Source organism: Eptesicus fuscus, chromosome 15, assembly GCF_027574615.1.
Source record: "Eptesicus fuscus isolate TK198812 chromosome 15, DD_ASM_mEF_20220401, whole genome shotgun sequence".
NCBI classification, from domain to species: Eukaryota; Metazoa; Chordata; class Mammalia; order Chiroptera; family Vespertilionidae; genus Eptesicus; species Eptesicus fuscus.
Window position 1 is genome coordinate 7700342 of NC_072487.1, and position 12402 is coordinate 7712743.

Below are 12402 nucleotides of genomic sequence, written 5' to 3' on the forward strand. Positions count from 1 at the left end.
CCTCCTGGTTCATAGGTCAACACTCAACCAGTGAGCCACACCGGCTGGGCTGGAGGGCATTATTTTCTAACCTTAAGTGCCATAACAGATAAAGGTTTTCATACTAGCTGGTCAATTTTTTAAACAGACTTTTTAAAAGCGGCTTTAGGTGCACAGCGAAATAAGTACAAAGGACAGAGGTCTTCCCCATGCCCCTGTCCCTGCATGTGGACAGCCTCCTCAACTGGTCAGTTTTTAAAAAGCAAAACATACTTCTCTGGGGAAAAAATAAAAACATCTTAGAAAAAATAATTTCGCACTTCCAACGGCTACCGTGAGGCACCACTGTTGTATGCATTTTCACTGACACAGGAGGAAAGGAGGTAGACACTTACCATGTAGCATCCAATAAGGAAAGCAGCATTTGCTTGTTTTCTCTGATCAGAGCCAGTAAAATGAACAATTTTCTTCCTTATCATTGTGATGGACTGTATAAAGATACACAACTGTTAGTGTGTTGTTTCATAATTTCAAGTTTTCTAAAACTTTATTTTGTGATGAAGATAAATTCCAAATCTCAGCATTCATATTAGCAAGACCTTTAAAAATACTAACTCTGATACCCCAAAGTACCGTGTACCTTCCCATAAAAGGCATTCTTGGGTCAGAAGAAACGTACAATTAAAGAAGAAGGAAGGAGACAGGGACAGATATAAAGTACAGACTACCTCTGACAGAATAAATAAGAAGCGAGGGGGAGAGCGGGGCCAACTGTTTGACTTAAAAACAAAAACCTATTCCCAAGACCTTTAAATTAAAATAAAAGGGTATATAAAACCAGGCAAAAGTAATTCTTTCTGTTAGACATCGGTATAGTGAATGGGGGGGGGGGGCTGGTGTGCGGGGGGCCGGGGTGAGAGGCGCAGAGATGCCCGGAGAGCGTGAGTGGGCTCCTGAGCGGTGCTGCTAGTGCCCTATTCCTTACCTGATGATCAAGAGGACAGCCCATGCATATTCAGTTTGTGAAAATCATTGAACTTATCCTCATGATCTGTACATATTTCTGGACATACACTGCACTTCAATAAAAAGTTAAAAATGAAAAGGGTATCAAAGTTAAAACCCAGAGGAACACATGCTGAGTTAGCACTTCCGCACCTGAACTTCAATAACGTGGGTGGGCATGGATTCAGTGAGGGTGAGGCCAGGACACATTCACTTCAGTGAGCTCACATCCCCCGGCCTCGGCCTGGGGCCTCGGTGAGTCAGTGATGGATGCGAACATATGTTCCTTTAGTTGTTTACGTGGAGAGAGAGAGCCAGGTTGATTTTAAAAACTGAAACAAATCCAACCAGCCATAGAGCAACACAAGCACAAGGGTCTCTTAATTCAATCTCTCAACACAGTTTTATCACTACTAATTGAATAGGCAGTAATGTTTTGATCAGTTTGGATGCTCAACACTCTACAAGTTGTGCTAGTGAATGATAAAACGTTAAAAAAAGGAGAGGGGGGGGGGGACCAATACATTCTTAGTTGACCCAAAGGATACAAGTTCATAGATGGCCGAGTATGGAAAAAAAATTCTTTCCAAATTAGGGCAAAGGAACACAAGTGGGGGGAGAGGAAATTATTGTGAGCTTCATAGCCCTGCGTGAAACAGAAAGCCTGCCACGGACAACTGGAAAAGGGAGGGGAGACATGAACACATAAGACCATAAGTGCTTATATTCTTATTTAAGAGGAAAAGTGCAGAAAGAAGAGTCTCCATCGCTATACAAATTGGTAGTGAACACGCATATAATATAAAAAAAAAGGCAATGCTACAACTTCCACTTTACAGATTAGTAGCTCAGCTGACAGGTGCTTCTAACATTTATAATGTGAAATTTTAGGTTTGACACTCAAGCAAAAAACACCTGCCTTACCCATAAATTTTTAATATAATTTCATTTTAATGGAAAATAATGTTATTTCTTCTGTGTAGTAGACTGGTAAGTAATTGACTGAATAAAGTTGTTTTTAAAAAGGACCTGTCCCCAAATCCAGTATTTTTGACTTGAGAATTTATAATGACTCATTAGGAATTGCTAGCCGTATATACACTTCCCATTGTGCATGACCAATCATTCGAAGTTTTTAAAATAAATGGATGGGGTCTGAAGCTTACAGAAATACACTGTTGCAGCTCTGTGACAGCCTCAGAGAGAGCTGTTTGCCCTTGCTTCCCCTGTTCCTGAATCACATGTGTAAAAAGGTCAAGGTGAAGTCACAAGTAGTACGACATCAGGGGAGCGTCAAGGTAGAATGAGAGACAGTAAGAGGGGCAGGGTCTTCCTTGTTTGCCAGCACTCCTTCCTATCTAAGCGAAGGCAAGAAGAACAATGACCACAGCAAGGGACGTTTCTCTTGTTAGGTTTCAGTTCCATTAGGTCAGACAGTAAGAGGTTTACTTTATTAAACAGTTTCCACTTTGGATTTCAAATATTTGAGCATCACTAATCCAAGCCAGAATCAAATGACCCAAACTCAAACTGCTCAATCAAAGCTCTGGACAACTAACATGTACACTATGCCTTTATAAAACAAGAAAACCACGAATATGCCCCAAACACCACTGCAGTAAAAACACGGCATTTTCTTTTTAAAACAGATGTGCTTTCCTTACTTTGCCCTCCCCAAGACCAGGCTAACAATGATTAAGTCAAATCTTACATAAAAAAGACTTTACCTTTAATTTCTTATTTATCTTGCAACAATATCTGTAAACCATTGCCAGATTGAGCGGTCCAAAATCTGCGTAGAAGCTTTAAAAGTAAAACACAAAAATGTACAGTATATTCTAGATGCCCTGAATATTAATGCCTTTTTGGAGCTAAAGATCAAATTCAGACAAGAAAGCATACACCAAATTGTTATCAGTCACACTGCCTTAAGAAGTGGAAGAGATATTTTGGTAAATAATGCCTATTAAAAAATGGTTCAACACCTACATCTAACCTCAAATAACATATGAAAATACTTTCTGAATAAAAAAAGCTGATTTTCCACTGGTAAAGACACATCTTAATACATTAGTTTATATTTCATTGTACTGTAAACTATTAGAATTTTAAATATAAGTTATTAAATTTAGAAGGATTCTTCCATTTTGAGTTTTTCCCTAAGGATCTACTTTATTACTAAGGGTTAAAGAAAAATTAAAGGGAAAACATCCTGCAATTATCAGTCAACAGATTTGTAATTTTCCAAGGTTATCCTATTTATAAACATACCTTTAGATTCTTCGAAATAAAAAAAAAGTTACTAACAATCTTTTAAAAACCAATACTTACTTCTCATATTCAAGTTCATTATCTATGGTGAAATAATGTACATTTGATGAACTCTTTGGTCTGCTGCAGAGAATGGCAAAACAAAGGCGATCTGAAATGGAAAAATTGCAATGTTCCTTCCTTCAGATTATTTTTAAAATTTTCATATATCATGATACAACTCTTTTCAGATGAAGTCAAATTTTTATTTTTTCCATATAGGTTTCTGATGGTAAGGATGCCAACAGATACTTCTGATGAGTGAAAATAAATAAGACTATTTTTTAAAGGAGAAGTTGCCCTTAACCATAAGTTTCAATAATGACAAGTGACTTTTCACCTAAGTATGGCTTGATTTCTGGAGGAAACTCTCATGCAAAACTTTACTTCCTCTGGACTAAGAAATCTGAACAAACGACAGTGTGCACTTGATGGCTAGCCAGCAACCAGATGGCTTTCGCTATGCATCACTATGTTTTCATGACATCCTAAAGAGTCCTTCAATAAGAAACCATATTTTAAGTAAAGAACGCTTTCAAAACTGCTTCAAAATTTAACGTTTAAGGCTACAGAACATCAACAACAAAATGAACCAGATGTTTATCCAACTGTTCTTAGGGATCACTACTACTTTTGTAGTGACTTACAATTAGACAAATTACCATTGCAACAGAAGCAATGAGAGGTATCTGCATGATGAGTGCGCGATGAACCTGTGTTGCATAAATGCAGTTAGGCAGCCATGAGGTGAGGTGCTAATAATGTTCTGAGGCTCCAACCTTCCTCCCCCGCTTTAACCTAGAAAAAGTTGCCTAAAAATCCTGGCAAAGCAGTCACCTGCAATACCCAGTTGTAGCAACACTAGCAGTGCTAGTAGATACACTTACACTTAAATTGTAGCAAAATCAAGTCCAGCCTTTAAAATAGTAAGAAACAAAGGACGCCAGCTGGCATACTTTGCCCAAATGGTAACTGTCAGCAATTCAACTCACGCAGTTGCTGTATTTATTTCCTTGTAAACTGCTCAGCTAAAATGTCTTGCAACCACAAACACTCAAAAGGATGACGGGCTTACTCTTTGCCAACCACAAATGACCCTTGATCCCCGTGCAGTGACCACAGACTTTGTTCCCTTGGGTGGAGACGCAATTCACCTACCAGGCAATTCACCTACCAGCCGGGGGCGTCCCGCGGCACAGGTCTGTTCACATTCACCCAAATCAAGAGCTGCGTGAGGGGCTAGGAGTCCGGAAAGGCCACCCACGCCCATGAGACAGCACTGGCCCGGCCCGGAAAGTTAAAGGCACCTCCTGGCCAGAAATCGGGGCTTCCTCCTCCATCTCCGGCCCCGCCTCTGCCATCTAAATCCGGGTGTCCTCGGGGCGCCCGGGCCCGGCGAGCCCCCTACCCTCCGCACTCACCTTTGATCACCTCGGCCACCAGACGGGTCCCCGAGCCCTCGCGGCTCATGACTCCAGAGCATCTGGAAGGCGGGGCGGAGGGAGGGAAGGGCCGGGTGGCCAGGGAGCCACCAGCCGCAGAGAGAGGAGGAGCTGCGGCCACACCCCCGAAGTTTAAAAAACAAAGTTTAAAGGGCCGTGCCCAAGCAGGAGAAACGGTGTCGCTCCCGGGCCACCGACTCCACAGCATACCGGGGCCACCGACTCCGACTCCACAGCATACCGGGGAGTCACCCCGGAAGTTCAAAGCTTCTCAGGGCCGCAGTGGGGCGCGGCAGCCACAGCCAGGCGCGGGCTGAGCTTCGCCCACCTCGCCAGCGGCGCCAGCGCCAGACTCCGCGCAGCAGGAGGGCCGTGCGGCGGCGCCCGCGCCAGGGCGAGGAAGCAGCTCCGAAAGCTCGGGAAAGGGCTTTTCGGAGAGAAGGGCGCGGCGGTGAACCTGACCACAGCGCGCCGGCTCCGGCGCCTCCCTCAGCCGCCCTGGCCGCTGCCAGCAGAGGGCGCAGCACCCAGGCCGGGCGGGAGCGCAGCCCCGGGGAAAGCCCTAACTCCTCCACCGCCGCCAAACCCCGGCGCCCAGCCCCACCCCCTTCGCCCCCGCTCCCGGCGCCCGGCTAGCAGACCTGGGCCACCCAGAGCTGCGTCCTCTCTCAGGTGGAGACCCACGGAGGGTCGGGCTGGTTGGGAATGCTGGCGTCTTATTTACAATGAACGTCTTCAAAATAGTAAAATTTTAAAGGTAAGCCTACTACTGTGGTCAATCATTCCTTAAAAAAAAAAAAATTCTGACACCATGCTAAGCAACCATTTAACGTATTTTCTAAACCTATGTTTCTTATAGTCTCAAATGAAAAAGAATTAAGATACAGTATGAGTACAGCCCCAATTTAGTTCTAAATAAAAAGTGTTACTTTAATAATCCGTGAAAAATTTTGCAGACCTCCCTTAACACACAGACAATACAGCAACAACTCTTTCCCAAGGATTACACAGTATTTACAATCCCAATACAATATCTACATTATATATCACATATATGTGTTTGTCTCAGAAGTAAACCTCCCTAACTTGATTCTAAAACTCCAGATAAATCAAAGACTTTAACGTAAACAACAAAACCATGAATTCTTTCTTTGTGGGGTCCAACTGGAGAAGGCCTTTCAAAATAAGATCTAAAAGCCACAGGAGAATCGACTGCTAAATTGATACCCACTTTTAAAAAGGTTTTGTGGCAACAAAGTCAAGAAATAAACTGGGAAAATATTTTAACTTCATCTCACAAAGATGCCTACCTTCTTTCAACTTTATGTTCTTAAAAAAAATAATGAAATGCAAATTTAAATTACCAGGTCCTAGTTTTCCTTCAGGCGGGTAAAATCAAAGGAGTTTGGAAGGCTCTGTGGTGGTGAGTTTGTGGGGAAGCTAACATTGCCAGTGGGTAGAAATATAGGCTGGGACAACCTCCATTCAAGGCAATTCAAGGCAACAAACACTCTGCCGTCCCAAAATATACCTTTAGGGATATTGATTTTTTAAGCTGATTATTAAGAAACAAAAGTCTCAAAAAGAACCTCTGAACCTTACCCCCTTAAGGAATTCAGATAGAAACACCTGCTTACAGGAAGGGCGTACAGGAATGAAATGTGGCAGACAGGGAGAGATCTGCAAAGCCTGCTTGCTGGCCTTCCCTCAGTGTCCCCTTGTTTCTGGGGCATCAGCAAGAATCTGTTTATGGCCCGCTTGCTCTCTCGACTGGTAAATTGTCTGCTTCCCCTTTGAAATCCCAGACCCTTTCCTCCTCCTCCTTTGTCCAGAATGGCATATAAACCTCAACTGCCCAGTGTCTCCTTGGGTATCACATTCTTATGGCATCCCCACACGTGTATCCAAAATGATTTTAGACGTTTTCTGCTGTTCTGTCTCCGCCAGAAGGACTTAGGAAGGTGTGAGGAAAGTTGCTTTTGGTGCCCCACAGAGCCTTTCATAAAGGAATGGCCAGAATACCTAAAGCTGCAGGAGCTAAGCTTATAGGACAGATTGTTATGTTCTGTGCCTGCTTGCGAAAAATATTTAATAAATGACTGTTGTGTGAAAAAGAAATGTTTTATCTGAGATTGGATAAACACCACCTGCCTGGAGTTTTCCTAAAGAAAACTTGTTATCAAGAAGTCCTAGAAGCTGTGCAAGACCAAATTGGCTCAGGGCAGTTTCCACCAGTGCCATGCAGAGACCTGGGATCATTAACATGTCCTAAAACATTTGAATCATAGTCATGGCAATCGTCACTTGAGCCAGAAAGAGAAGTAAAGCAGTCAGCTTCAGCAGGCAGATCTTTTTTCCTAGGACCCTAAGTCAAGAATGTGGATGAATTCTAATGTATCTACCAAAGTAAGCATTTCAAAGGGGAGGGAAGATAAGGAAATGATCTGTCTCATTTCAGATTTCTTGGCAGTGAATAAAAGACTTAATTTGATGAGTATGTTTAATATACTATAATTGCCTTATCAGAAGAAAATTCTTACAATGTTCGTTCTTCACCTCTAATGGCATTTCAAGGCCCTCTGAAAAATGTTTAAGACTTATCACAATTCTAGGCCACTAGTCATACCAATAAGTACTTTCTTCTATAGAAAAACCTGTCGGGGATTTTTTAAAATTGTCATGCCAATTTGGCTATGTATTTCTTAAGAAAATGGTGTAGAGAAGAGAGGAGTAAGGGTACATATTAAATTATTTTAGATCTTAACCAGGGCAAAAGAAATTGAAGACACTTTATGAAAGAGTTTATAGGAATGGCCTATAAGCTCATGAAAAAGGCATTCAAATTTTATCAGCTTTGGAACACCAGAAACTGGAAACACCACAAATTTCCATGAACAGGAGAATGGATAAACAGATTTTACTAGATTCAAACAACAGAACACTACTCAACAAAAACAAAACAATGACATGTTGATATACAAATAAAATGGATGCATCACTAAAACAGTATGCTGAGCAAAAGAAGACACAAGAGAGCTCATGCTATATGACCCTCAAAACTTAAAGTTCAAGAACAGGTAAAATTAATTTATACTGATAGAAATCAACAGTGGTTATTTAGGATAAGAGGGAAAGGGGCCCAGAGGGAACAGTATTTCACAAGAGTACACACACACTTATTGCCTGGCCAGCATGACTGGATGGTTGAGAGTTGAAGTATGAATCAGGAGGTCAGGGTTCGATTCCACTCAGGGCACATGCCCAGGTTGCAGACTCCATCCCCAGTGTGGGGCATGCAGGAAGCAGCCAATCAATGATGATTCTCTCTCATCATTGATGTTTCTATCTCAACCTCCCTCTCCTTTCTTCTCTGAAATCAATCTATATATCTATAATAATAAAAGCGACCATCGCAACCAAACGGACGACCAAATAGGCTGCATAGGGCAACCATGCGGGCAGGGGCGTTAGTGAGGAGCGACCAAACATTCGAGCAGCAGGCTGAGTGGGGCGACCAGGCCGGCAGGGGGGTTAGTGAGGAGCGACCAAACAATCGAGCAGCAGGCTGAGTGGGGCGACCAGGCCGGCAGGGGGGTTAGTGAGGAGCGACCAAACAATCGAGCAGCAGGCTGAGTGGGGCGACCAGGCCGGCAGGGGGGTTAGTGAGGAGCGACCAAACAATCGAGCAGCAGGCTGTGTGGGGCGACCAGGCCCACAGGGGGGGCAGTTGGGGGCAACCAGGCCGGCAGGGGGGCGGCAGTGAGGGGGACCAGGCCAGCAGAGGGGAGCAGTGAGGGGCGACCAGGCTGGCAGGGGTGGGGGCAGTTGGGGACCACCTGGCCAGGAGGAGGGGAGTAATGGGCAATCAGGCCGGTGGGGGGGCAGTTAGGGGTGACCAGGCCAGCAGGGGTGGCAGTTGGGGGTGACCAGGCCAGCGGGGGCGGGGGGGGGGGGCGCAGTTAGAGGCGATCAGGCAGGCAGGCAATGAGCAGTTAGGAGCCAGTGGTCCTGGATTGTGAGAAGGATGTCCCAATTGGAGAGGGTGCAGGATGGACTGAGGGGACGCCCCCCTCACCCGTGCATGATTTTCATGCACCGGGAGGCCTCTAGTATATATATAAAAGCCTAAGCAATGGTTATGACCAAACGATCGGAATGACCGGTTGACCAGATGCTATGATGCACACTGATCACCAGGGGGCAGATGCTCAATGCAGGAGCTGCCCCCTGGTGGTCAGTGTGCTCCCACAGCCAACCTCCCGTGGCCTCTCCCCGCTGCCGGTCACCACCCCCCTCCATAGGCCTTTATCACTGGCCAGGCCAAGGGACCTCACCTGTGTACAAATTGGTGCACTGGGCCTCTAGTAAAAATCTATTTTAAAAAAGAGTACACACTAGTTAAAATTCACACTATACACATAAACCTGTGCATTTTATTGTGTACGAGTTATACTTTACTTCTTAAGGGTGGGGGCAGGAAAGAATTTTAACTACATGAAAAGACTACAGAATTAATATCAAATCATTTTGATGATTTTATTTTTTTAATATATTTTTATTGATTTCAGAGAGGAATGAGAGGGATAGAGAGAAACATCAATGATGAGAGAGAATCATTGATTGGCTGCCTCCTGCACGCCCCCTACTGGGGATTGAGCCCGCAACCTGGGCATGTGCCCTTGGCCGAAATCAAACCTGGGACCCTTCAGTCTGCAGGTTCTATCCACTGAGCCAAAATGGCTAGGGCTATCAAAGCATTTTGTATAGAATATAATTAAGAATTATCTTGACCTAATTAAGTGTATCATATAGACCAGTGGTCGGCAAACCGCGGCTCGCAAGCCACATGCAGCTCTTTGGCCCCTTGGTGTGGCTCTTCCACAAAATACCACATGCGGGTGCGCACATACAGTGCGATTGAAATTTTGTGGCCCATGCACAGAAGTCGTTTTTCAGCCTGGGCGAGTCTATTTTGAAGAAGTGGCGTTAGAAGAAGTTTAAGTTTAAAAAATTTGGCTCTCAAAAGAAATTTCAATCGTTGTACTGTTGATATTTGGCTCTGTGGACTAATGAGTTTGCCGACCACTGGTATAGACTATGAATAGTATATTACATTGCAACTTAAAAAAAAAAAAAAAAAGACCTACCAGAAAAGATAATGTGGCTAATAGAAAGATTTTTTCAAAAATTCCTGAAATAATATTTTTATCTTTTTTTAATCCTCGCCCAAGGATATTTTTTAATTGATTTTTAGAGAGAGGGAAAGACAGAGAGAAATATCGATGTGAGAGAAACACATCAATTGGTTGCCTCTTGCACACAGCCCAGCCAGGGAGGAGCCTGCAACCGAGGTACCTGCCCTTGACCAGAATCGGACCTGAGACCATTTGGTCCACAGGCCGACACTCTATCGACTGAGCCAAACCAGCTAGAGCTATTTTTATCTTTTTTTTTTAAAATATATTTCTTTATTGATTTCAGAGAGGAAGGGAGAGGGATAGAGAGATAGAAACATCAATGATGAGAGAGAATCATTGATCGGCTGCCTTCTGCATACCCCCTATTGGGGATCAAGCCCACAACCCGGGCATGTGCCCTTGGCTGGAATCGAACCTGGAACCCTTCAGTCCGCAGGCTGATGCTCTATCCACTGAGCCAAACCTGCCAGCGCTATTTTTATCTTTTAATGGAAAGATTATCTGCCATTCTTTACATTCAATCAACGACATAATTTTAAAAGTATTCCGGATTGAGAGTTCCAAGAGAAAACTGTTAATAATACCATGTCATATGGCTCCAACTGAGACTTGCTTCAAATCCCATAAAATAGCAGATAATCTAGAGCTCTTCGTTTATCGCTTGTCTCTCTTTATCTAAAACTAGAGACCCGGTGCACGAAATTTGTGCACTGGCAGGGCTGGGGGGAGTGTCCCTCAGCCCAGCCTGCACCCTCTTCAATCTGGGAATCCTGTGGGATCGGACGTAAACCAGCAGTCGGATAATCCCTCTCACAATCCAGGACTGCTGGCTCCCAACTGCTCACCTGCCTGCCTGCCTGATTGACCCTAGCTGCTTCTGCCTGCCAGATCATCCCCTAACCACTCCCCTGCCAGCCTGATCGACACCTAACTGCTCCCCTGCCGGCCCGATTGCCCCCAACTGCCCTCCCCTGCTGGCCCAACTGCCCCCAACTGCCCTCCCCTGCCAGCCCAGTCGCCCCCAACTGCCCTCCCCAGCCAGCCTGGTCACCCCCAACTGCCCTCCTCTGCTGGCCTGGTTGCCCCCAAATGCCCTCCCCTGCTGGCCTGGTTGCCCCCAAATGCCCTCCCCTGCTGGCTTGGTAGCCCCTAACTGCCCTCCCCTGCTGGCCTGATCGCCTACAATTACCCTCCCCTGCTGGCCATCTTGTGGCAAGCCATCTTTGACCACATGGGGGTGGCCATCTTGTGTGATGGTGTGAGGGTCAATTTGCATATTACTTTATTATATAGTACTAGAGGCCTGGTGCATGAAATTTGTGCATGGGGGTGTGTGTCCCTCAGCCCAGCCAGCACCCTCTCCAATTTGGGACATCCCTCTCACAATCCAGGACTGCTGGCTCCCAACTGCTCACCTGCCTGCCTTCCTGATTGCCCCTAACCGCTTCTGCCTGCCAGCCTGATCACCCCCTAACCACTCCCTGCCAGCCTGATTGATGCCTAGCTGCTCCCCTGCCAGTCTGTTTGCCCCTAACTGCCCTCCCCTGCAGGCCTGGTCACCCCTAACTGCCCTCCCCTGCAGGCCCGGTCACCCCCAACTTCCCTCCTCTGCCGGCCTGGTCACCCCTAACTGCCCTCCTCTGCAGGCTTGATTGCCCCCAACTGCCCTCCCTTGCAGGCCTGGTCCCGCCCAACTGCCCTTCCCTGCTGACCTGATCACCCACAACTGCCCTCCCTTGCAGGCCTGTTCCTTCCCAACTTCCCTCCCCTGCTGGCCATCTTGTGGTGGCCATCTTGTGTCCACATGGGGGCAACCATCTTTGACCACATGGGGGCAGCCATCTTTGACCACATGGGGGCAGCCATCTTGTGTGTTGGAGTGATGGTCAATTTGCATATTACTCTTTTATTAGATAGGATATTGATCTACTCGTGATCCAACTCTCACACTACCTGGAACACCACTGCCCAACAGAACTGTCATGAGGATGGAAATGTTCAGTATCTGCTAACGTGGATAGTGGTGACTATAAAGGACAGCAGACTTAGAGGACTATTTCCTCTAAGTCCACCAGTTTCTAATCTATGAACAAACAAAAGGCCTCCCAAGTGTCAGAAAAGCAAAAGCGAGGAAGCTATGGCTTTCCTCCTGCTTTTAGGGCCTTTGGTTCCAAGAGCCTTGATCCTAACATCCAACTTTTTTTCTCAGCAACTTGAAGAGAATGAGTGTGGTGAGAAACACACCTTATCTAGCACAGTACCTATGATACAACCAGCGCTGGGTAATTGTCTACTTAATGAACAAATGAATAAATAAATGGAGAAAGGGCAGACCAGGAAGAGGAGAAGGAAATTCTCATTTCCCAAATACATCCTAGCCTAGACACTTCACAAATACTGTTATTTTTCACTAATTCTCATGATCTAGGTATTATCGCCCTCATTTTACAGATAAGAGAGCCAGAGCC

The 12402-nt window shown here is 45.3% G+C and overlaps 1 protein-coding gene across 10 annotated transcripts in view; it reads right to left on the reverse strand.

Moving 5' to 3' along the window:
• Nucleotides 1–12402, reverse strand: part of CDC14B (cell division cycle 14B) — a 90557-nt gene that overhangs the window by 55237 nt on the left and 22918 nt on the right. For 9 of the 10 annotated variants that reach the window (XR_008558261.1, XR_008558259.1, XR_008558260.1 and 6 more), the window contains exons 2-4: nucleotides 3316–3406; nucleotides 2712–2787; nucleotides 375–467 (exon numbers count right to left, since the gene is read on the reverse strand). Coding sequence is in view for 7 of the 10 variants with exons in the window: in XM_054727102.1 (XP_054583077.1) it covers nucleotides 375–467; nucleotides 2712–2787; nucleotides 3316–3406 (260 nt within the window). In the remaining 3 variants the exon portion in view is untranslated. Of the gene's footprint in view, nucleotides 1–374; nucleotides 468–2711; nucleotides 2788–3315; nucleotides 3407–4715; nucleotides 4932–12402 lie in introns of those variants that run through there. The other variant, XM_008154625.3, reaches the window with a different exon arrangement.